The 26,014-nt window shown below is 41.3% G+C and overlaps 1 protein-coding gene across 3 annotated transcripts in view; it reads right to left on the reverse strand.

Moving 5' to 3' along the window:
* Positions 1–3,304: 3,304 nt before the first annotated feature.
* The window catches only part of LOC137281172 (uncharacterized), a 32,806-nt gene continuing 10,096 nt past the window's right edge, over positions 3,305–26,014 (reverse strand). The window contains exons 2-10 of one of the 3 annotated variants that reach the window (XR_010956726.1): positions 20,653–20,782; positions 19,956–20,023; positions 19,575–19,658; positions 14,242–14,289; positions 10,007–10,063; positions 9,813–9,878; positions 9,237–9,548; positions 7,214–7,318; positions 3,305–5,187 (exon numbers count right to left, since the gene is read on the reverse strand). Coding sequence is in view for 2 of the 3 variants with exons in the window: in XM_067812327.1 (XP_067668428.1) it covers positions 4,678–5,187; positions 7,214–7,318; positions 9,250–9,548; positions 9,813–9,878; positions 10,007–10,063; positions 14,242–14,289; positions 19,575–19,658; positions 19,956–19,989 (1,203 nt within the window). In the remaining variant the exon portion in view is untranslated. The remainder of the gene's footprint in view (positions 5,188–7,213; positions 7,319–9,236; positions 9,549–9,812; positions 9,879–10,006; positions 10,064–14,241; positions 14,290–19,574; positions 19,659–19,955; positions 20,024–20,652; positions 20,783–26,014) is intronic. The other 2 variants (XM_067812327.1, XM_067812407.1) reach the window with 2 other exon arrangements.

Raw genomic sequence — 26,014 nt, forward strand, 5'->3', positions numbered from 1 at the left:
GTGTCTGAATTCGAAGGCGTGGTCAAGATACTAGAGAGTCTACCGGCAAACTCAACATTAATCATCAAAGTCTACCTAGGGGAACCATCGGTGAATGAGGTCGAGATCGTGAAGGGGATCAAACTCGGGTGGGTGAAACGACACCAGTATCAAGTTTGCAACGTTTACGTGCGGGTGGGTGTCGGCTCCAAAACCAGTCTGCAGGGGGTCAACGTGATCGTGGAAAATAAGATATCACTAATCAATATCTTACTGCCTGACAACATACACTTCATGGGTATGAAGTTAACCCCTGAATTATTATCAGAAAACCAGTTGGAAATTATATCATAATAGTATAATAATGACTAGTCATCATCCCAACACTACGCTTAACGACCTAGGAGACACGGAGGGATTCGATCAGCCTGGTGAGGAAGATGAATTATACATCCTACACTTCAAAGACAACGTGTACAGACGGGTGTCGTTATCAGATTTTAAAGAGCCTAAATGGTTGATCAACTTAACACCAGCCTCACCTTATATCACAATAGGTGAAAATGGGGTGATCTCTAAGATTAAGAACAACGGTAGTTGGGTCGGGGATTTCATTCCGGAGGGGGGATTAATCATGATAACTACTGGTCCCGGAAAAAATAAGTTAAGGTCTTTTTCTAAAAATAAATTACCATTTCGCAATAATCCTTATAACGTATATATTGATATACCCTCCCCTTTCACACTCATCATAGAAGTCTTCTTTTTCTATTTAGGCAATGAAAACACCTCAAAAGTACACCAAATTTTACCCGGGGTGTCAATACACTGGTTTGACGAACACACAAACAAATATTGTCGTATTGTTATACAACAGGATACCCACGGGGCCCCTATAAACCGCTTAATAAGCCTCAGTGGGGTTTTTATTACAACAGAAAAGTCTATTAGACTCTCACCTATTACCCTGATTGATGGTCTAGATCTTGTAGGCTTCAAATATATTAATAGACAATTAACTGAAACCCAATTAAAATATCTTTCAAAATATATATTATAGGATGGGTCTGTACCCAGTCGTAGAGGAAGTAGCGAAGACATTAGAAACCGTAGATGGGTTCCGCTTGAGGCAGTTATGTGATGTGAAACGTCAACTAGAACAAGACCGTGACACGCGGAAAGCACTATGTAAGAAGTACAATAGAGCTTTCAATATCGTGGACGGGGCTGACACTGCCCTTATGGCAACCAGCATGGGACTAGGGGCGGCAGGCGTTGGGTTGTTAACCACCATCGTGGCTGCACCTATAGTGCTAGGTTTTGAAATAACGGCAGGGGTGGCAGGGTTGGCAGGGTTGGCGCTTAAGTTAGTATCACGCAGGCTTAATCGTAAGGCATTGAAACACGACGAGATCAGGGTTCTGGCCGAAGCAAAACTCAACACAGTGAGTGAGCGTATTTCCACGGCACTCTCTGATAGTAAGATCTCAGAAGAGGAGTTTCGTTCAATCCTCTCTGAACTCACAAAATATAACGGAATGAAACAAGATATTCGGTCCAAGTCTCGTAAGTCTGCTATCAGCGAGGACGAGAAAAAAAAGTACATAGCACAGGGAATACAAAAAGCCCAGCAAGCCTTTATTATGAACACCAAAGAGATCGTAGGCGGTTCACGTTAAACTGTTTCATCGATATAAACATAACATAGGGGAACACGAGGGCGATAGCCGTAAGCGAGCCACCGATCCTATATGGTCAGTCAAAACTTACAACATAGATAAAGTGGATATGAAAGCCGACGAACCTAACTTATACTACTTGAGGGATGGGCCGGGTAGGGGTTTTGTAAGAGAAGAATTATTGATCGTACCGTACGGCACAGTATTACCTCCTACCAAGGCACAGTAATTACCGCCAACCTTTTTGTAGTAGGGGTAATAGTAGCAAGAGCTAATGACCCAACCAAAGCCTTATTTAGTAAATAAGGCTTTGTAGAGACATTTCTTGAAAGTGGTCCAGAACTGTCATTCCCTATACTACTCAAAACGTGGGATTGCAGTTGGTGTCTGAATTCGATGGCGTGACCAAAATCCTGGGAGATCTGCCAGCAAATTCCACGTTAATCAACCAAGTCTACCTAGGTAAACCATCGAAGCATGAAGTCATGAAGAGAATCAAACTCCGATGGGCCAAACATCACCAGTGTCACGTTCACTCTATTTACATGCAGTTGGGTGTTGATTTCCACACCAGTCTTCAGGGGTCAGCGTGGTCGTGGAAAACAAGATATCACTGACCAAGATCTTCCTACCCGGCAACATACGCCTCATGGAGTTGAAGTGCACCTCTGTGAGGTTATCAGAAAACAGTTGGAAACTATATTGTTATAGTATATAAACAAAACCAAATCAATTTTGTTCTTAAAGATTATTATACGCACACAGAGTGGGACTGTACCCGGTCGTAGAGGATGTAGCCAAGACACTGGAAACTGAAGACATATTCTGGTTGAAACAGTTATGTGACATGAAATGTCAGTTAGAACAATACCCAGATACTATCGACGGAATTGACACTGCCCTTATGACCAGTATAGGGTTAGAAGTAGTTGGTGCTGGGTTGCTGTCTACCATCGTGGCAGTGCCTGCAGTATTGTGTATCGAAACAGTGGCGGGATCTGTAGGGTTGGTAGGTTTGGTGTCCCTCAGATTGCATCATAAGGCATTGAAACACGATGAAATCAGAATCCTAGCCAATGCAAAGTTGTACACTATAACTGATCATATTTCCACGGCACCCACGGACAACAATGCGGAGGGCACAAAGGCTTCGTTTCATAGATCGCGGCTTATATCAGACCTGGTCCTAAACCTCAATACCTATACTACTCTCTTTCCTCTAATTACTGTGATAAATCCCCCACATTCCATCAGCGTATGATGCACCCCTCCACCAAGCCCCATCAGATATATCGTTACACATTTTGTTAGACCGCCACATTTTCATCTGCACATCTCTGGTTTCTAGGCCTTCCACCATTGTCTACCAACTGGCCTCCTCACCTCAATGCCAATGTTGTACTGATTGTCTCATATTGTTCCGTTCCTACAACATGCTGTACGTTTTGTCTCATATTGTTCCGTTCTTACAACATGCTTTAGGGTTTGTCTCATATTGTTCCGTTCTCGCAACATGTTGTAGGGTTTGTCTGATGTTGTAGTAGTATTTATATCATAGTCAAAGAACAGAGAGAGACAGTTGTTCATTAAAGTGCCGATAGCTATACGCACATACATAAAACGAGGTTAAAAAGTCCACACCAATAGCATGATATACGGCCAAGGTTGACCTATATTTATACTGTAAAATCAGTAAAATATGTACATCCATAATACATAAATAAAATACATAATTCACACACATCATACACACAAACAGCCCTACACAACTACACCGCACCGCACCGCACCGCACCGCACCGCACCGCACCGCACCGCACCGCACCACACACACACACACACATACATACATACATACATATATATTTGACATTCAGTATTTGACATTTGTGTATGAGCTCCTTTTGAAAAGTCACTGGCCATGAGGACCAGTTTAGTAAAAATGTTGCCAGTCCACGTCACACTTCACTGGCCTGCAATTAACATCATTTTATACCGATCTTTGAGATTTAGATCACCAGACTTCTGCGGTCTCTTAACACCTTAATAATTGACTTCACTGTATTACTGTACAAACAAAAACAGAACTAAATTATCTGCAATTTTCAACTAGCTAGTGGCAATAGCTTCAACAATATATTACTAGCCCAATTCACAATCATCTAGCATTTGGCTACTGGGCCAGTACTTATTTTAAACGTTGATTTGACAGATTTTCTCTAATATTGTTGATAATACAGAAAGTGCTCTGAGTTGGTAGTCTCAGCACATCCATCAAGTTAGGTTCCTCAAATATTTTCACTACTACCTTTCCCGGGATTTTATTCCAGTGTTAGTCAACGGGTGCATCGCATTACTGAGTCTGTTTGCTTCCATCCGTTCGAGCCTGGGTCACACACGAGCTACCTGACTGTAGACTCTGTACTGCGGGATGGAGCCACCCCATGTCGCCTCGCATTGCCGGATTCGCTGAATTCTTACTGACTCACAGAAACAATCTTCAGGCTCTACTTTGAACCACATACCTTTCCATATATTTGGTGACATCCCAGATGGCAGAGCAGTAGTTCAGCCCAGGGTATATGATATGTTTATACTGCTGGGTGAACACTCTGTAGTTCATGTCCCCTGACCGGCAAACCTTGTCCATCACACACCCCAGTGTTCGCGATACAGACTCGTGGAGTTGTTTCACTGCATAACCTTAACAATAATATTCTGTACACCATAGACGATCTGTAGGAGCCAGTATATTCCCCTTCATCTTCACTAATGATAAAGTGCATAGATTGTTTTGACATTTTCTTACAGTCTTTATTTACACACATATTGTTTATCTGAAATTGTCCCGTTGTAACACCACACAGCATCATATATCTGATATTGTCCCGTTGTAACACCACACAGCATCATATATCTGATATCGCCCCTTTTTCATAACGACGACCGTATTATATGCCCACTGTCTTCTAACATCTTCATTGCATACAAATAACAACGCAAACTCTTTTTCCGAAAATCATTTTCCTAACTTATCAAAATAGTTCACTCTATCCTCTTTCTTTATGTCAAAGTATTTTGTGGATGGAGAAAATGACCGCTCGTTGCCCCAGAACAACTTCGCTAGAATTATATTCAAAGCTGCCTGATCAAACCTGTGGCACTTGTTATATTTTCTAAAGTTCGTATGGCACACTATAAGTTTCTCTGGGTCGGAAGGACACATGCATTTGGAATCTAAGGCACAGGCTATCCACGGATTGAGTATGGCCTCTCTGACGAAACGTTCGTTTTTGAAAGCTAGAAACGTTGCCGCCATCTCCCCAACTTGGGCGAAATCACATGTTTTTTCACCGAAATAGTCGATTGTTGTTTTCTGGACGTGATCAGCGACAGAGTAAACTGGCGAGTCCAATCCCATGATGACGCCCTTTGCGTTAACGTCTTTGAGAAGCGGTCCTATACTGGACTTTGAGAATCTAATTGATGCATCAGCCCAAATTAATATGTCACCAAATCGAATGTTTGCCTGAAAGAATAAAGTAGCCAATATTATTAAGGGAATCGCATAATTTTGTTAAATTATCATACTACATTACCTTCATCAAAGACCAATGCTGACATGTACAGTGAGACCAACAACAACTTAACATTGGCATAATACTGCCCACCGATAAAAGAATGGTGTGAAATATATAATTCAATTGACAAACATATCCGAAACGACCGAAGAAACAGTGGTATTGGCAGGTAAATAAATACATACACGATATCAATCTATATGCATACACAATATGGCAACAACTCTGGCAAATATTTGCTTGGCTTATGCTCTGTATTCAATATCCAGATAATGAGCGGACGATGTGGCTCTGACTCAGAAAATTTAGATTTTTACATGTATCGGTTTTAATGGTGCCACCGTGACTGATTATATAATATTCCCAGCAACTGTATTTGATTTTGTTTGTCACATGGTTGTAACATCGAGAACAGAGTCATCCTGTCTCCCAGTTATGTTAAAATTACGAGCGCATCATGCAAGCAACGTGATGTATTAGATGCAGAAAGCAAGACCGGCTTTAAATTCATTTAGGATAGAATAAACTAGAAAATTCAGATATAAGATATCATCAGATAATGTACAAGAACCCTGTGATAAATCTGTGGACTGCGCATTTGCGTACATTGATAGAAGCATTGATTGTCTGGTATAGGCACTTAGTCTAGCCGCATCTGATATGAAGAGAGAACTAAGGAAAACCAAAACATCTGATAATGACTGGTTTGACTAAGAATGCTGAAAACCGAAAATTGAACAATGGAGATGTCTAAACAAATTTAGAAAACATAAGAAGGAAAGCTGACCAGTAAACTATAATAAAATGGGAAATAAATACCAGTCCTTTAGATGATAGAAATGGACAGAAGAACTGTGTAACTGAGATGAGACAGCTATTATTTTCTACTGGAGTTGGAGGTAGTTGGCACAACCAAGAAAATGAAATACATCCGGAATTCATCAAGTCATTTACTCAAAGACCAAAAGACATGTATTTCAAAAACTGGCAAGGACAAATACCTATTTCAAGCAAATGTGCCACTAAAGTAATGTTTTAAAAAACAATATCGATACCGAATTTTGTCTACCATTTTCACTAGTTAAAAAGTATAGATTACGTTTAACACGATTTAGATGCTTATCTCATGAACTGCTGATCGAGAAACGTTGATATGTAAATATGGATAGATAACAAATAACAGGCTCAAGATTTCACTACAGCTGAACAGTTCAAATCCTGAAGAAATTGAAAAACTATCCATGTACATTTTCTATTCATTTGTACATAGAAAACGCAATTTTCCTTGAAAGTTTATAAAGCAATGTATGTAGTGTACTGTTGGCCAGAAACTTTTTCTGTACCGGAAAAAAGATTGATTCACTATACTTGTGACGTGAGCTTGGTTAATAATGTAAACACGCAGGAGAACGAAGAAAGTGAGTGAGTGAGTGAGTTTAGTTTTACGCCGCACTCAGCAATATTCCAGCTATATGGCGGCGGTCTGCAAATAATCGAGTCTGGATCCGACAATCCAGTGATCAACATGAGTATCGATCTGTGCAATTGGGAACCGATGACATATGTCAACCAAGTCAGCAAGTCTGACCACCCGATCCCGTTAGTCGCCTCTTACGACAGAGTCACCGTTTATGGCAAGCATGGGTTGCTGAAGGCCTATTCAACCCCGGGAACCTTCACGAGTCAGAGCGAGGAAAGACGATACCGGAGAAATGAAGAGAAAGGAGTGAATGTAATTTTGTGCCGCATGCAACAATATGACGGCGGTCTGTAAATAACACTGTCTGGGCCAGGCAATCCAGTGACCAACAGCATGAGCATCGATTTGCGCCACTGGGTTACTGAAAACCAATTCTAACCCGTATCTTTACGGGTCAAAGGGAAAGGACAAATAATACAAAAATAATTCATTGTAACTATTGCAGGACATCGCTTACTAGCCAGCTCTGTTATGTCGACGTTCAAGAAGGGTACCTGAATTATGAATGTTTTCCATGTGTAACATCGGAGCTTTTTGTGCATGGCTGGCATCTTCTCAACAGGATACCGTCGTACTTCGCACTGGCAGTGTTTCTTCAGCTGAAATATACATTCATTGTATGTAGAATTAACATTTTGTTCTTAAACAATTTTGATCGTTTGCCTGAAAGGAACCCGCTGCCTAACGATACATTTGGAGTATGTCGAAAATACTGTATATGTAGGAAATAGTCGCATCTGGAGCAGTCGTCCAGTGATTGACATCATGAGCCTCGATCAATGCAGTTGGTATTCGGTGCATGGATCGACCAAGTCACTAGGCCTAACCACCCGACACCTTTACTTGCCTCTTTAGCACTACATGAGCTGTTCGCGAGGAACAATTTGAGCCCTTGTATTGTGTATTGCAAGAATACCGGATTCCCGTTGCCCGGATTTTATACAATTATCGTAATGCCATACAAATGGAAATTCTGTGCCTTTGACTGTGTAAGTCTTACTCGTTACACTGTTCATACTGAGTCTAACAAACTCTAGTAGGAGGTCGCATCAGCTAACCTTTTGAACTGACCAATCAGAAGGCAGCTTACCAAATTGCGAAAGTTAACAATTTGAAACACAGGGGGAACGTTTACCTCAAAAACGGATGTAGTCGAACGATTCCGACTGCTACTTTCCACACGACCGCTCCCGGGCGATACACATGCTTGGTGCCGTTATTAACAAAAGTTAGTAAACAGTCGCTGAAAATACCGTTTTTATCAATATTCGAGGACGCATTTTGGGGAATATACTAAATACCAGACGTTTAGACTCACAAATGTAAATGTAGCCACTTACCTCTGTCAACTAATGTAATCTAAATTTTGCAAAATATTCCATACTGGTGCTGCTTACACATTAACTGATGTATTTGTAAGACAAATCGTAACGTTGAAGAGATTATTGTCATGAATTCAATAAATGATGAAATGTAGTGAAAATTGGCGAATTCTTAAGAAACCTTAACACCAAAACGCAGTTGTTCACGTGCACGATATTTACACATGCCTTTCGGCAATTTTATATATGACCCTTGTGCAGTTCGTCTGCATAAAGTTTGTAGTTGGTTCCCCCAAGTTAGTGGAGAAATTTATTTTCGAGGTAACCACATACACACAAATAACACATCGTGAGTGCTTTAAGTCTAAACTGTGGATGAGTAGTAATATATATAAGCCAAATGTAACCATTTCATCAGAAATCCTTAAGCATATATACTGCAGCTCACATGTCTGTGTTGTGAGCTTCACTCAGAAACTCTGAAAAAATGGAAGCTGTGGTTTGATTGGTTAAATCAGTTCGGCAGTCTTGCGTTTGAGTGGACGGTCATAGGACGCTCAAAGCTCGACTGACGTGATCTTTCTTTGGGGCTTGTTGAAATCAGTACGTCAGTGTAACGAATATTACCGAGTCTGAGTTTTCTTACACTGGGAACAAGTGCAACCACAAAATCGTATTATTTTTCAGTATCCGATAAAAGGCTTTCATGAGGAATAGGGAAAAAATGTGAATCTTTCTTATGTTTGCATTTTCGAAGAATTAAGTGAACGTGCGGTGTCGTGATTGCTTACTGACGACAGTCTTAGATACACTACGACACCAAAACTGCTGATTTTACCCGGGGTTGCCAAAGTTTATATATTTCATGACAGAATGTAACAGTGAGATCAAGATGTGGGTGAAACGTGCACGAGACGGGAGTGGAAGAACACGTAGTAGATAACGGATGTTGTCTGTATCTATATTCAGAATCATGAAAACCCAGACTGGAAACTATAAGCCCAAACACATGCTTCACAAGATATCGCTACCTTCATCTTTTCAATAAACGGGGATATTTTGAATGAGAATGTGACATTTTCGAATGAATCAGTCAAAAGTCAATGTACTTCGTAAAGGGGATATACTTTGTAGAATCTCTACACTTTGGGCTTGTTTCATCACCCTCCCAGCTGTGTTACGAGACTGGGCCTACCTGTGGTATCTACCTGTTTAATCTGATTTGGATTCAGGCCAAGGTCGTAGTAAACGAAGGTGTAGTTGTGCAGTTCTGGAAACACGTTCTGATGTAGGCTTCGAACAAGGCCCTGTGATTCAAGGAAGTGGTCGGACGACGCTCCAGTTGCTATGACAACCCGCCTGACAGGAGACTTAACCTTCATCATCTCCGTAATGTTATCCCTCAGGGTTGTGTTCACACTTTCTATTGGCTTCAGGATACTACGTAATCTGTCCGCATACTCTTGGTAAGGTCTCCTCCTGCACGACGTGTCATTGCACGGCAAGGCTGCAAAAGGGTCAAAAACGACGATGGGATTCGTGAGTGAGTGAGTGAGTGAGTGAGCTTTCCGACGACTTAGCAATATTTCAGCAGTATAATTTGGACACCAGAAATGGGGTTCTTCAGCGTGACGAGCGAACGCTTTTATCCCCCCTCCCCCCACCGAAATTGCTACACATTTGCGTCGATTGAAGTTATGTATCAATGCTGCGCCGTCTGGACAACTTGTTCCTGACAAACATCGGAGACGAGTATCCATAATGTACTCACATCCACCTGTCCGGCTGCATGGTTGCACAGACGGGTTAGCTTTCCATAATCCCGCTGTCTGAATATCTGAAAACAGTATCCGGTAATGACTTTAGCTCGTGATACACTGTGATGGTTGAGTTGTTCTTGCACGGGTGCTTCTTGATGTTTCCCTATCTCGTTTGTTTATCACTACTGTGTTTGAAGTAATTTACCTTTCAGTTTCGTCTTGAAGTCGTTCAGAAGAATATCCGTGGAACTCTCCCCGTGTACTGAAAATATATGTAATTTTCATTTATGAACATTCACCGAACTCATAAGATAATTCATTCATCTTTTTAATAGTATTAATAATTCTAAAAAGATTCGCTGAAAGATCAAAGGCGCTGACAGTACGATAAAGAAGATCTCGATGTTCTAGTCTGCCCGATCGGAATCACAGGGGCGTGTGTCGCTTAGAAACAGTGTTAAAAGGCACATGCATGTAGGTGTATCGACCCCCTCCAGTAACATATAAAAGGAAAGGGATGTAACGAAGATATTACCTGTAACATATCTTAAGGCCCCGCTGAGGCATACAGATCGAAATCTGGATGATTTCCCTACAAAATGAGCTATAAATCGGAACATTATTTCAGAAGTTATACGGCCAATTATGGCTGACAAGTGACTGCTTTCTGTTGAGGAAATGATACGTAGATGTTGCAATAAGCTTTTAGAACCGTGGAATGCTGCCGTCGATCAAATCTAGCCCTGCATAGGTGCTATCAACGTGGCTGGAATTAATAACCGAATTAAAAGACTAAATTTTCGCTGATTCTTGGCTGATTCATGATTTTGAGTGGAATTGCGGAGGTGGCTGTTTTCGATGAGTCTTTTGAAATAATGATCCGACTGTGACCATATTTAAAGCTCATTTTGTGAGGAAATCTGTAGGTCTCTGTGGGGCCTCAAATTATTTTACGTGGTGAAATGCAACAGTTGCTTTGATTGAGGAGGGGGTGGTTTCTTCGTTACATCCTTTGCCTTATACTATATAGGTCTATACACCTATATGGCAATCGTGTTTGTGGATTTAATTTAGTTGCGTCAGTCATAATTTATACGTGAATTTATCATCTCAAACTGTGTTCCACAAGAGATGGTGATTGTACTAGGTCATATGATATCTCCTTCTTCGGTAGGGGCTATACACCTATGTGTCTTTCTAACACTGTTTCTCACCGACACAAGCACCCGTGGTCGTTAGTACGTGTACCTTGGTAACAACCGTAACGACTCACGTCATTTTGTCATTGCCTACTGCGATGCGTGTTCGTTGAACATCCCGGTGGTGTTTGTATAATCGTATTCCGCTTCAGATTCCTGATTTCATAATTGTCTCATTCACAGCGGCACGAGCATGGCAGTTTGCACTGGCTATGTGTTCGGATAATCTGTGTGTTAAAATACTATCGGAAATAGAAAAAAACACAACGTTTTTCACATTTATCTCTTCAGTCCATGTAGCTGATATGTGAAAGTGTGAACTAAATTTGGCCAAGCTACAGTCTCAGTGTTAAGGAGAGAGATAAGAAACGTAAAAAAGGTCTTTACTGAGGACAGACTAATGCAGAAATGGGCAATGTGTTTTTTCTAAATCCAAAGGGACTTATTTAAAACGGAAAATGCCTTTATGCAAATTAGTGTACGACGATTTTGTGTTACGACCCCCACCCCCACCCCACCCCCCCGAAAAAAAAAAACAACAACAAAAAAACAAACAAACAAACAAAAAACAAACAAAAAGAAACAAGACAAAAATAAATGCCTATTTTCAACTTAGGCTTAGCTGACATAAAAATGATCTTTCAGGTGGAAACTATTCAGGATTTCGCTACCGTGGCGTCTCACTGTCACGATAAAATGAAACAGGTAGGAGGGTCGTCTCAAAAACACAACCAGGGCAGGTGTCGTAGACGATGGCTGGGGTAGGTCTGTGAGATAAAGGTATCAGCTAAGATATGATAATATTTTAGGGGAATTAAACTGGGGAAGTACATGGCATGCCATCATAATTTGCAAATAATATCCACTGCCGTCGACCTTCGGGTGCTCATGACGCCTATATATTTTGAGACATTTATTACGATGGCTGATTTAAAACTTTCCTGGGTATCAGGTATCATACCCTTCATTCATTGCAGCTAAACAGAGAGGGTGTTTAACTGAACATTAACGTTTTTCTTTAACCCTTTGTAACAAAATAGCGAATCCCACAACCAAGTATCTACTGATGTCTAAACAAAAACTTTATGAGTAAAAGACACGTAAGATGTTATTCAGTAGGTGAGGCATATTCCACATGCATAAGAGGCATACACTATCTTTGAGATGACCCCTTGTGCCTGTAGAGTCGAGGTACCTCGTCCTACCTGGCTGAGCGACCTAAATGCCATCTATAATTTTGCCCGATTTTGCGAGTAAGCGTGTTTTTCTGGATAACCTCTAACGCATCCTACTGAATGCTAAATTAGGCCAAAGTGGGTTATTTAGACATATCCTGTTTGCAGTTTGTGTACATTTTAGGGATACAGAGTAAAAGCTAAAAGATTTGTTTTCCTGTTTTCGACAGTACTTTAGCAACTGCCCTCCTCGTGTCCAAGAGAGTGGAACCTGCTTAAATCCAAACATTACAATCTCGCCTTGTGACTTGGTGGTGCTGCAGTCAGTAGTAAACATTGGATATTATATTTTCGAATGAAAAATGCCTTGACTTACGGTTAAGCAGCCTGAATTAAATGTTCAAAGACACAACACAGTCCCACGATGTACCTGTTCAATGCCAGGTGACCAGTCGGCTTTGTCTGGGTGTGATCAAACATTTTATTGGAAGTACAACTAAGACGCTTCATTGCAGTTAAACAGAGGGAATGTTTAACCCGAACATAAACGTCTTTTCTTTAAACGTTTGTTAAAAACGGTGATTCTCAACAAGGTGTTTACTGATAAAGTTACAAATATCCGAGGTATATTTATACCGTCATCGACGAGTTGCTACGAGTGTGTATTTTCTGTATATTTTTGTTATTAATTAGGTAATAATTATTAATGGGTCACAACGTTTAGTGTTTTGATAGTAATTATGATAGGTCACATTTCGTATAAAAGATGGTCAACACTTTTAGGATTCTGGTTTTCTGGAAATTATCTGATCTTGGTTTTCTATTTGCTACTTCCGGGAGACTACTAAAGATTTCTACAGTGTGGGCGATGGTCATATGTACCCGAACTTTCAGGAAATGACTGAATAATATATATAAAAAGGCTGGCTGCCGTGTTGCAACACGGACATTCACTGGAGTTACATCGCCAACATATCCGTCAACGTCTGAAACTGCTGTCAGACCGCTCTTCGTGTTTCATTCCGACATTCTACATAACTGTTTCTCCTCGTACTAAGACGTTGGTGAATTTGCTATCTATTTTGTGACCCATTGCCTTAGATTTTCTCTCATTTGTATCGTATTGAAATCGGTATTGTGAAATTGACTCGTGACCGTGTATAACGTGCTCTCTTTGCCTAAATAATACAGAATGTGAAGTTTATGACTTGCTGGATCACGGGGATTTCTTACATCGTTTGTCACAGCAAATTCTTAACCGTAACAGAGTGTTGATATAAGTGTTGCCTCTGCCTCTATGTGGCGATTCGTCACATCTTACACAGTTCATTCAATATATTAAACATATGTCTTAAATGTTTTATTGTTCACGGGTCTACACATCTAACGTCATCGCTGCCCCGTAGTGTGCAGCTACCCATGCGTCGACTACATGGGTAATAAAAAATGATATCTCCTTGGAGATATCATATGACCTAGTACAATCTCTATCTCTTGGGGAACACAGTTTAATAAATTCACGCATAACTTATGACTGACGCAACTAGATTAAATCCACAAACACGACTGCCACCCTAATGTAATTTACTAGTACAGTTGTGCTGGGTGTACAGTTATGCTGGTGTACAGTGAACTATGGTTCTAACAAACTCTAAAACAACCAGTAATCTTAGTTCGAAACAACCGTCGCTCGTTATACCCTCTTCGACTTACACAGTTTTCAAGCTGAACATTTGTAGCTAACACAAACCATGGCTATCAATAGCTATTTCTTTACGTAATCGACGCTAACACAAATGGTCGCTGCTCACATGATGCAATAAATAAAGTTTAACAAATAACGGAAAATGACTGTCGCGCCTTTGACTTATCAGCGATGCATTTGCGATGCACATAACGTGGGTGGAGTGGTAACTTGAGAAGGGCTGGTTGTTGTGCATGGTCATTGCTTAAACCAGCGTATAACTCGCCACTCATTCATTCACAATAAACGTGAAAGGATTGAATAGATCTCTAAACTCGAATAGTAAAATTAATATATATTGACGGCGATGATGATATCTTACTTGTTTTCTTCTTTGCGTTGTCCAGAAGAGTGTGGTCTCCTGCAGGAACTAGTATCATTAAAAAAATAAACCAGAGAAAAAAATAATTCTATAGAATAATCTGTCTCAAAAAGAATAAGTAATGAGAGTGGTTTTAATTAGTCTCTCGACATTATTAACGGTACCAAATGTATTAAAAATATATAATAAAGTCACCGTGCAATTCAGCAAGATTTTGTTTGTAAATCCTTGTTGATTGCTGTTTAACATCAGTTGGTCTGTAAATAGTAGAGCATGGACCAGGCAATTCAGGGATCAACATAATGAGCTGCGGTCTATAGAGTATGGGGCACAAAGACAAATGAACGTTCGGTGGTGTTGTGGGTGATTTTCTGTCGAGAAATGGGGATCAAAACGAAAAACTAATTACATAATGTCATAGTTCTTGTTTTGTTCCTCTGACATGTTGAGCAGAGGAATGATCAAACATCAAGATCTGGTCTTCAGGAACTCAAACTTGTCTCAACCTGTGAAGATTCGGGTTAGACTTGGCGGCCAGGAACCCATGCTTGTTACCACCTGTGAAGATCCATGTTAGAATTTGTGATTAGGAACCCATGCTTGTTTCCACCTGTGAAGATCCGTGTTAGAATTTGTGATTAGGAACCCATGCTTGTTTCCACCTGTGAAGATCCATGTTAGAATTTGTGATTAGGAACCCATGCTTGTTTCCACCTGTGAAGATCCATGTTAGAATTTGTGATTAGGAACCCATGCTTGTTTCCACCTGTGAAGATCCATGTTAGAATTTGTGATTAGGAACCCATGCTTGTTTCCACCTGTGAAGATCCATGTTAGAATTTGTGATTAGGAACCCATGCTTGTTTCCACCTGTGAAGATCCATGTTAGAATTTGTGATTAGGAACCCATGCTTGTTTCCACCTGTGAAGATCCATGTTAGAATTTGTGATTAGGAACCCATGCTTGTTTCCACCTGTGAAGATCCGTGTTAGAATTTGTGATTAGGAACCCATGCTTGTTTCCACCTGTGAAGATCCATGTTAGAATTTGTGATTAGGAACCCATGCTTGTTTCCACCTGTGAAGATCCATGTTAGAATTTGTGATTAGGAACCCATGCTTGTTTCCACCTGTGAAGATCCGTGTTAGAATTTGTGATTAGGAACCCATGCTTGTTTCCACCTGTGAAGATCCATGTTAGAATTTGTGATTAGGAACCCATGCTTGTTTCCACCTGTGAAGATCCATGTTAGAATTTGTGATTAGGAACCCATGCTTGTTTCCACCTGTGAAGATCCATGTTAGAATTTGTGATTAGGAACTCATGCTTGTTTCCACCTGTGAAGATCCATGTTAGAATTTGTGATTAGGAACCCATGCTTGTTTCCACCTGTGAAGATCCGTGTTAGAATTTGTGATTAGGAACCCATGCTTGTTTCCACCTGTGAAGATCCGTGTTAGAATTTGTGATTAGGAACCCATGCTTGTTTCCACCTGTGAAGATCCGTGTTAGAATTTGTGATTAGGAACCCATGCTTGTTTCCACCTGTGAAGATCCATGTTAGAATTTGTGATTAGGAACCCATGCTTGTTTCCACCTGTGAAGATCCGTGTTAGAATTTGTGATTAGGAACCCATGCTTGTTTCCACCTGTGAAGATCCATGTTAGAATTTGTGATTAGGAACCCATGCTTGTTTCCACCTGTGAAGATCCATGTTAGAATTTGTGATTAGGAACCCATGCTTGTTTCCACCTGTGAAGATCCATGTTAGAATTTGTGATTAGGAACCCATGCTTGTTTCCACCTGTGAAGATCCGTGTTAGAATTTGTGATTAGGAACCCATGCTTGTTTCCACCTGTGAAGATCCATGTTAGAATTTGTGATTAGGAACCCATGCTTGTTTCCACCTGTGAAGATCCATGTTAGAATTTGTGATTAGGAACCCATGCTTGTTTCCACCTGTGAAGATCCATGTTAGAATTTGTGATTAGGAACTCATGCTTGCTTCCACCTGTGAAGATCCATGTTAGAATTTGTGATTAGGAACCCATGCTTGTTTCCACCTGTGAAGATCCGTGTTAGAATTTGTGATTAGGAACCCATGCTTGTTTCCACCTGTGAAGATCCGTGTTAGAATTTGTGATTAGGAACCCATGCTTGTTTCCACCTGTGAAGATCCGTGTTAGAATTTGTGATTAGGAACCCATGCTTGTTTCCACCTGTGAAGATCCATGTTAGAATTTGTGATTAGGAACCCATGCTTGTTTCCACCTGTGAAGATCCATGTTAGAATTTGTGATTAGGAACCCATGCTTGTTTCCACCTGTGAAGATCCGTGTTAGAATTTGTGATTAGGAACCCATGCTTGTTTCCACCAGTGAAGATCCGTGTTAGAATTTGTGATTAGGAACCCATGCTTGTTTCCACCTGTGAAGATCCGTGTTAGAATTTGTGATTAGGAACCCATGCTTGTTTCCACCTGTGAAGATCCATGTTAGAATTTGTGATTAGGAACCCATGCTTGTTTCCACCTGTGAAGATCCATGTTAGAATTTGTGATTAGGAACCCATGCTTGCCGTCAGACTGGTCAGGTGGTCAGGCGTGCTGTCTTGGTTGACACACGCCATCGTATCTCAGTTGCATAGATAGATAGATGCCTGTGTTGTTTATCACTGGATGGTCTGGTCCAGACTCGATTATTTACAGACCGCTGCCAGATAGCTGGAATAGTGCTGTGTGCAACAACGAACCAGACCAAAATGAAATGTGCTGACCATTTGATCGTAAGGCCATCGTAGGTCCTAAAATAGGAGAATACTTTTTTTTAACAAATTGGATCTAATATTACAGAGGTATGTACTTATGACCGTCATTTTCATACATTTATTATCTGTGTAAATGTGGTTCATTATTTAGATTTGTTTAACCTTTCATACTCTCTACATGCTCAGTCATGGGTTTATTGATTATTATCATGTTGATGGAAAGTAGTATTTTTTCGATTGTTAACTGGTTATACAACTGCCTTTTATTGCCAATATGTTTCGTGTGAGTGCAGCATCCATGGCAGTGAACACAATGACTGGAAACATATGGCGTGATGGTCCATGTTAACACGGACATATGAGGTTCCCGTGAAAACTGAATATTATGTTGAAATGGTAGATCCTGTTATTGTATGTCCATATGGAACCCAATACCTGTACCTTATAATATCATCTAAACATGTACATACTCTAGGAACAGTAAATTAATGTGTTTGCCACCCCATCCATGTAGAACACTGATGCTGCAGGCATTGAGGGTGAATGGACTAACACTATAAACCAGGTAAAGTGGAACGAGAACCAGTAACGCCTACCATCTCTCTCCTAAAGCACATATACGCGTACACGCACGTGCACATAAACAAAAAGAATAAACCCCACAAACACATGTCAAGACACATAACACAAAACACACAGAGACAGTCGGACAGGCAAGTAATCCAACAACAACTGTAGCCTTCAAACTGAACAGTTTCAGCACACCTCACCTCAAATAATTAAACGCAATTCGTGCAATGTATTTGGTATGTATGTATACTTGCATATGCATCGCCGTCAGGTCAGCAAGGCAATAAACGTATTACCGTCATTCAGGAACGAAATGAGCCTTGAAGGCACCAACGCTTCATTGTCATTTATGTTTTGTGAACGTATCCCTATTTCGAGTAATTTAATCATTCATGGTTGTCATTTGAACCCAGACAGAGTGTATATGGTATGCGGACTGGGAAAACTCCGAGCCGTGGAATACTTATGTTCCAGTTCCAAATATTGACGATAATAACCATGTTCTATACCTGATAATTATGATAATTATATTGATGTTTAACTTAAATATTTTCACATCATAAAACAACCTGTTTGGTAGAGTCACTCACAACAAGTAAAGCTAGTAGTCCAGTTCTCTAGTTCTATAGGGGTCAGTTCTTGGGCCACTATCATTTTTATATATGCCAAGGAAATGAAAACATTGAAACGTCTATTGTTAGATGATACAAGCATTGACATATCATCTCTAGATATGAAGCACATCAAGTACGTTCAAAAGATCCCATGTTATAAGTACAGTAGGTCAATGGAATAGTCTACCGTCAAAAGTAATGAATAGTCATGTAATGCCAATGCCGTCTTTTACAACTGTCGTATCGGAGTTGCGGTAACGTCACAAAACTTAGACACCCATAGCTAACAACATTTCCGGTTCACTGCACAACAAATCCACACGCTGACACCTATTCTTATAATGGATCGGCCCAGTAGAGTCAAAAAGAAAAGATTCTATTTTGATTCGGAATATGCCCAATAAATAAACAATTAAGATTGTACTGGGATAGTTTGGTAATCAAAAACATTGACGTTACATCAATAACAATAATTATCATATTTAATCATACTTAATTATCATGACATTTTCCCAGTTTAAAAAAACAACAACATGACACAAATATGTTCAAGGCACTTGTTTCAAAAGAAAAAATTAATCACTTTCATCCTCTGTGTTTTGTTATCATGATATTTTCAATGAACTTTGATCAAGATGATAACACTACATAAACATAGAAATGCATTCTGTCAAGTGTCAGGATAGCTATAGGCAATGATCTATCGTTATTGCAAACCATGCACAAAAGAAATCTGAAAAGATTTCACTGGCCATTTGGTCAAACTGTTTGATCCATTGTGTAGACAAACATTTACTATTCTGCAGAGCAGAGCGCACTTTTAGTAAACAAGGTTATTGTAATAGTGTTCTAATTTAGTCGATTTTAGTTAAAACGAGTTGCTTATAAACACACTTTTCACATGCTTGCCATATATGTCGACTAACAGGATCGGGTGGTCAGACTCGCTGACCTGGTTGACACATGTCATCGGATCACTGTTGCGCTGTTGATCACAGAACTGTCTAGTCCAGACGCGATTATTTACACACCGCCGCCATATAAAAGGAATATTGCTGAGTGCGGCGTAAAACTAACCTCACTCACCCACAGCATTGTGACGCATACACGTCACATCAGTTTGGACAGATGGGTGTGAACACACAGACCTAGATTCATTGTTTACTATTTTTACGTTCATTATTTACAAAACAAGATGTGACACTTTTCGAACTTTCATATGCATGATGATTGGCTATAAGGGTATCTTGTGTTTATACAAGAATAGTATGCAAATCTAGGTTCCGATTGCAGCAGCTGATAGTGTCTGTATATCGGCCTGTACGTTGTCTTCTTCCTATACTGACTTCTCAAAAATTAATGCATGTAATACTCTCTTACCTGGCAGCACTCTGTGGAGTTCCGTGACTCTCACTCCCGTGACCATCACCCCCAGCAGTATACATAATGACAATATGACCGTACCTGTAACAAAGACTATTTTGTGAGTGTCACAGAGTGTCATATGTTAAAAGTACAATGTACAAGTATACCGGCTCATCCACCATGACATTCTAAACACAAAGTAATGAAAACATACCTTATAAATGCATTTATCCCCATTCCTACTATTCATTTTGAAAAACATTGGAGTAAATTTAAATGTGACGACGAACTAAAAAAATATGAAATAACCTTCACGGGTCAGAGAAAGAGACAGACAGAGCTCGAGGGTGGGAGAGACATAGAAGGGGATAAGGGGTGGATGACGATGAAACGTACCGCACAGTACTTCCCGCGTTGTGGGCCACCTCATTGTCTCTTCTTGTCCGCTGTAGCAATTGTATTACCTGTCAAAGAATCAATCTGATGTTGAACATGGATTTCCAACGCAGCATTGGACGCGGAGACGACTGGTCCTTGTTTAAATGATTTAATGTCGTACGAAAGGAACAGAAATGTCTTTAGGTATGATGTTACTGCTCTATCAACCGCAAAGGAGGTTCGCAAGAAGCGAAACATAGAAGTTTCAAACAAGGGCGAATACACACGAAGGGTTTGTTAGTAATTTGAACTTTCTTCAGTGGTACAATCAGAAACGTTTGATCGTCAATGGCACCCTGACTGATACGTGGGCATCACTTTCTTCTCTTTTCGCGCTCACATTGTCATCACGAACTTTCAGTACGGCTGTTCTGCTCCAAGCAACAATCAAGTAATCATATTTTTGTTTCTGTTGAGGGAGATGTATGTACAGCGGGGTATTCCCCTTTCAGCGAACACATTTCAGGAGAATAACCTATTGCGTTTTGATATTAGAGGTAATTATGGAATTTTAACAGCTCTAAATTTAATTAAAACCCGAAAGCGTCACTTGAGAATTTCACGCACCTCTACGGACAGACAGACAGACAGACAGACAGACATTTTACACACTGGTATCCGGATAACCACACGGCTGTAGATCCGGATAAATTACCTTCCTTGGCTGGCTTTGTATCCAATCAGGTGTTTACTCTGGGAGGTTGTGCGAACCCATCTCAACTCACGTTCGCTTTTTAAATTATGTAACCGATAAAACTTGGCGTCACAAACCATGCAGAGGTTCTCTGAAAGAGGTAGAAGGGGTGCTTGCATACATTTTGTAAAATTTTCGGACCTATCAATTTGCCTGTAATATGTCCCCCTTAATCTGAGGCGTACTTCAAGAAACCCTGTTGCTGTGGACACTGACAAGCTCGGTTGTTATTGTTGCTTAGTAGTATAGGGAATGACAGTTCTAAAACACTTTCAAGAAAAGTCTCTACAAAGCCTTATTTACTAAATAAGGCTTTGGTTGAGCTCTTAGCTCTTGCTACTATTACCCCTACTACAAAAAGGTTGGGTGCCTATGTCACGTTTATATCGATGAAACAGTTTAACGTGAACCGCCTATGATCTCTTTGGTGTTCGTAATAAAGGCTTGCTGGGCTTTTTGTATCCCCTGTTCTATGTACTTTTTTTTCTCGTCCTCACTGATAGCAGACTTACGAGACTTGGATCGAATATCTTGTTTCATTCCGTTATATTTTTTGAGTTCAGAGAGGATTGAACGAAACTCCTCTTCTGAGATCTTACTATCAGAGAGTGCCGTGGAAATACGCTCACTCACTGTGTTCAGCTTTGCTTCGGCCAGAACCCTGATCTCGTCGTGTTTCAATGCCTTACGATGCAGTCTGCGTGATACCAACTTAAGCGCCAACCCTAACACCCCCGCTATCCCAGCTGTTATTTCAAAACCTAGCACTATAGGTGCAGCCACGATGGTTGTTAACAACCCAACACCTGCAGCCCCTAGTCCCATGCTGGTTGCCATAAGGGTAGTGTCAGCCCCGTCCACGATATTGAAAGCTCTATTGTACTTCTTACATAGTGCTTTCCGCGTGTCACGGTCATGTTCTAGTTGACGTTTCACATCACATAACTGCCTCAAGCGGAACCCATCTACGGTTTCCAACGTCTTCGCTACTTCCTCTACGACTAGGTACAGGCCCATCCTATAATATATATTTTGAAAGATATTTTAATTGGGTTTCAGTTAAAAGTTTATTAATGTATTTGAAGTCCACAAGATCTAGACTATTAGTCAGGGTAATAGGTGAGAGTCTAATAGAATTTCCTGTTGCAATAAAAACCCCACTGAGGCTTATTAAGCGGTTTATAGGACCCGCGTGATCCTGTTGTATAACAATACGACAATATTGGTCTTGGTGTTCGTCAAACCAGTGTATTGACACCCCGGGTAAAAATTGGTGTACTCTTGAGGTGTTTTCATTGTCTAAACCAAAGAAGACTTCTATGATGAGTGTGAAAGGGACTAATATTCTATCAAGATATCTGCTATAAGCATTATTGCTAAATGTTAATTTATTTTTTGCTAAAGACTTTAACCTATTTTTTTCGATACCAATAGTTATCATGTATAATTCACTCTCCGGAATGAAATCCCCGGGCCAGATACCGTTATTCCTAATCTTAGAGACCAACTCCAATTCTTCCACCCCATCTTTTAATGTGATATAAGGTGAGGTGAATGTTAAGTTGATCAGCCATTTGGGCTCTTTAAAATCTGATAACAACACCCGTCTGTACACGTTGTCTTTGAAGTGCAGGATATATAAGGTGTCTTCCTCACCAGGCTGATCGAATCCCTCCGTATCTCCTAGGTCGTTAAGCGTAGTGTTGGGATGATGACTGGCCATTATTATACTATTACGATATAATTTCCAACTGGTTTTTTGATAATAGTTCACTTCATACCCATGAAGTGTATGTTGGCAGGCAGTAAGATATTGGTTAGTGATATCTTGTTTTCTACGATCACGTTGACCCCCTGCAGACTGGTGTTGGAGTCGGCACCCACCCGCACGTAAACGTTGCAAACTTGATACTGGTGTCGTTTCCCCCACCCGAGTTTGATCCCCTTCACGATCTCGACATCATTCCCCGATGGTTCCCCTAGGTAGACTTTGATGATCAGTGTTGAGTTTGCCGGTAGACTCTCTAGTATAGTGACCACGCCTTCGAATTCAGACACCAACTGCAATTTCACGTTTTGTATTGTCAGTTAACTCGATAGCATGTGGGCTGCCATAGTGTCGAGTGGGCTGACGACTACGCTACGTCTCTGAGTTGGGACGTAAGCCACGAGCAGGGTTCCATTGTTCACGACTTTGTTTAGGTGGTTGTCTTTGTTATCCGTGAACACGTAGGGAGAGACGAGTCTAATATTGAGAAACCAGTCGTCGTTATCGGGTAACAACACCCACTTGTCATCTTCGGTGAAGACGAGCATATATGGTTTGTTTTGGACGACGGTAGTGCTCTCAACATCGTCTAAGTCGAACAGTTTACCCCCGAACGATGGGTATATTATCCAGTTATTATCACCGGTGTTGACAAGGGCGTACTTAGTGTTGACTTTTGCTCTTGTGGTATCTATTATATCACTTAGGGCTCCACCGGAGGGGACTTCAACGCGTTTGTAAATGTTGTTTTTCAGTTGAAAGGCGTACGATGTACCATCTACTCCGGGAGCGTCGAAACCGCGCGTGTCTCCGAGGTCGGAGATCCCGATATTGACGCATTTTTTCACTCCGGGCCATTGTGCGCTGGTCATTTTACATGAAGAGTTAAGCTGAGGTATCCTATATTTACAGGATTATGATTTATATCTAACACCGATATTGTTAGCTCAGGTATGTTGCCCTGGGTTAATCTCTTGTACTGCCGTGGTGAAAACGACTCGGTTCTACCGTCGTTGAATTTCTCAGTTTTCACCGGCACTGCTCTCAGTATAGTGGAAGGGTGACCTCCTTGAATGTTGTACGTTGTGCTCACCTGACCGAGATGAATGTACAGCTCTCGGTACGGTACTAGATTGGGTAACTTCGTGCCTGTGACGGTTGTTGTTGGTTTTATCTCGTCAGGAGACATACCGAGTATCCTCGCTAATGGTCGGCCGAGCCTCAATGAGGTTCTTCCGTTGTTGATTAACACCACTGTGCCGTTTGAGTCGTTCATCTTGAGTTCGGCTCCCAGGGGTTTGAAGACCTCGTCGTTTAGAGAGCACACGCTGTAGTAGCCGTCAGTTATCTGGCTGCGAGTTCCACTGACAAACAGCTTATTGTTGCTGATATTGATGTTAGTCCATTGCGGTAGGTAGGTGATATCGCAGAGTGCGACTTCGAGTTGGCCTGACGTGTTATCGATCACGTGCGTCAGCTGAACGGCCTCACCGCTCGTTATTCCTGGAAGTGTTATGTACATATTATAATATATAAATTATATATTATAATATGGACTTAGCACACTTGAAAATCGTGGTGGTAGGTAGTACGGGGTTTAAAACAACCTTTATTAATATCTTTGAAAACTATGTCGTGTCCGTTAATAACGCGCAGGCGGTGGTAAACTGGAATCAAAACCCAATGCAGTTTTGGCAGAACCAACTCAACTTTGCTGTGTGGTGTGCGACGACAGGGTCGGGTGTGACACTAGACTACGGTATAGACGAACTGAGTAAGGCAGTCATTTTGTTTCATATTTATTATCAAACGAGACGAATATTGAAGGAAATAAGTGCTCCTCTTCCCCAAGATAAAGCGTGGAGTATGACGAATAACCCCTATGATAAACGCGCTTATGAACGTGTTTGTGGGGAGTTTGAGATTCCAACGAATAAAGACTTTCGCCTTCCTGGTGTGAACCATGGTCTCGGTATAGTTCTCGTGTACTTCTACAGGTGCGGAACATATCAGGCCGGTTCTAAAGATGGTTCATACAACCCACACCGTCATACATTTACAGGCCCCACAACGAATGAACAGATCCATGTCAGCTGTATAAAGCAAACCAATCCTGATGCAGCCACAGCCTGGACTAAAATGATCTCAAAAACATCGAAAGAATTCACTCGTGCTGGTACAATACACTTGAACGACTCGATTCGAACGTACGTGTGGGCGCTGTTGGGTGCGCAGTCTATGACGCGTTCCAACATCCTCGGTAAGGGAACTGCTTACGACACTCAGAAACAGTTCGTTTCCAACGTTGAGGATGCTATCAATTCTCCAGTTGATCTCCCGCGGGCCATCGAACGCTACCAAAACGTGTTAGAATACGCCAGATCGAAAGTCAATTACGTGTTCGGCGTGGGGTTGTACATGGCTCCGAGTGATATGCAACTGAGAGTAAAAAAAGTGGTGGGTTATAACAACAAAATAGTCATAGCCACGAAGGATCAAAAGTTGGGTATCAACCCCGATATTAACACCACCTATATCCCACACATCCCACCACGTGAAACTGGTAAAGTTCAACCAACACCACAGGAGGTGGCCCCCCATATTCAGACCTCCTATCAGCAGCATATTGATAGTAAAACGGCCCTGGTGGTTGGTGGGGTAGCTTTGGGACTTATTTGGTTAAAGATTTTTTAGCCGCTACGTACACCAGACCCGCCACGGCGACGGTGGCTGCCCACAGGTTTTGACTGAGCCACATGGCAGTTTTAGACAGAGCGCTCAACAACCACGAGACGATACTACCCAGGATGCCGGGAAGGGCTTTGGCGGCTTTACCAGCCAGTTTAGCTAGGCCTTCCCCGAGTTTTTTCATCCAGTCTTTAACACCTCCACCGCCACTTGGAGTTCCGCCGCCGGCAGGCACCACAGTACCCCCTGTCAGTGACACCACCAGGGTTGATATGATGAAACCAAATTCAGTCAAAATGCTGGCGATGGTGATCCCTTGCTCCCGGAACAATATCCGAATCCTGTCTGCTAACGTGGTGTCTCGGTAGAGGACTTGATTGATGGTTTCCCGCACACGGTTGGCCTGGGATCGAAGCTTTTCTTTGTAGCCGGACGCTGTCTCCAACCAGACCTGCCTTTCATCTTCCAAATTTCGTATTCGTTCCTCGATGGTGGCTTTCAGAGACTCGTCCTCAGTTTCACCGAGTTTGGTCTTTTCACGGGCGATGTGGTCGTCTATCTCACTCACTTTGGCCGTGCTTTTCCAGAGCTGACCACGAATGGTTTGCATCAACAGGTCCAACCCCCGCAGTTCCCGAAAGGTAGTTTCGAAACCCGGGAAGGGCTTGTTCTCGTAGTCGGCCAACACCTTTTCAATATCATAAGTCATGTTTTGAACCGATGTGGCGTCCCTGATGACTTCCAGATCTTGACTGACCTTCGGGGGAATCTTACGTCGCTTGTCAATGTACTCTGTGAAACCTAGTTCATTTTGGACAAAACCAGGTCCATGTCGACCGCTCAGTGTTGATAAAGCAAGCGGTTTAC

This window comes from Haliotis asinina, chromosome 1, assembly GCF_037392515.1.
Source record: "Haliotis asinina isolate JCU_RB_2024 chromosome 1, JCU_Hal_asi_v2, whole genome shotgun sequence".
Taxonomy (NCBI): Eukaryota; Metazoa; Mollusca; class Gastropoda; order Lepetellida; family Haliotidae; genus Haliotis; species Haliotis asinina.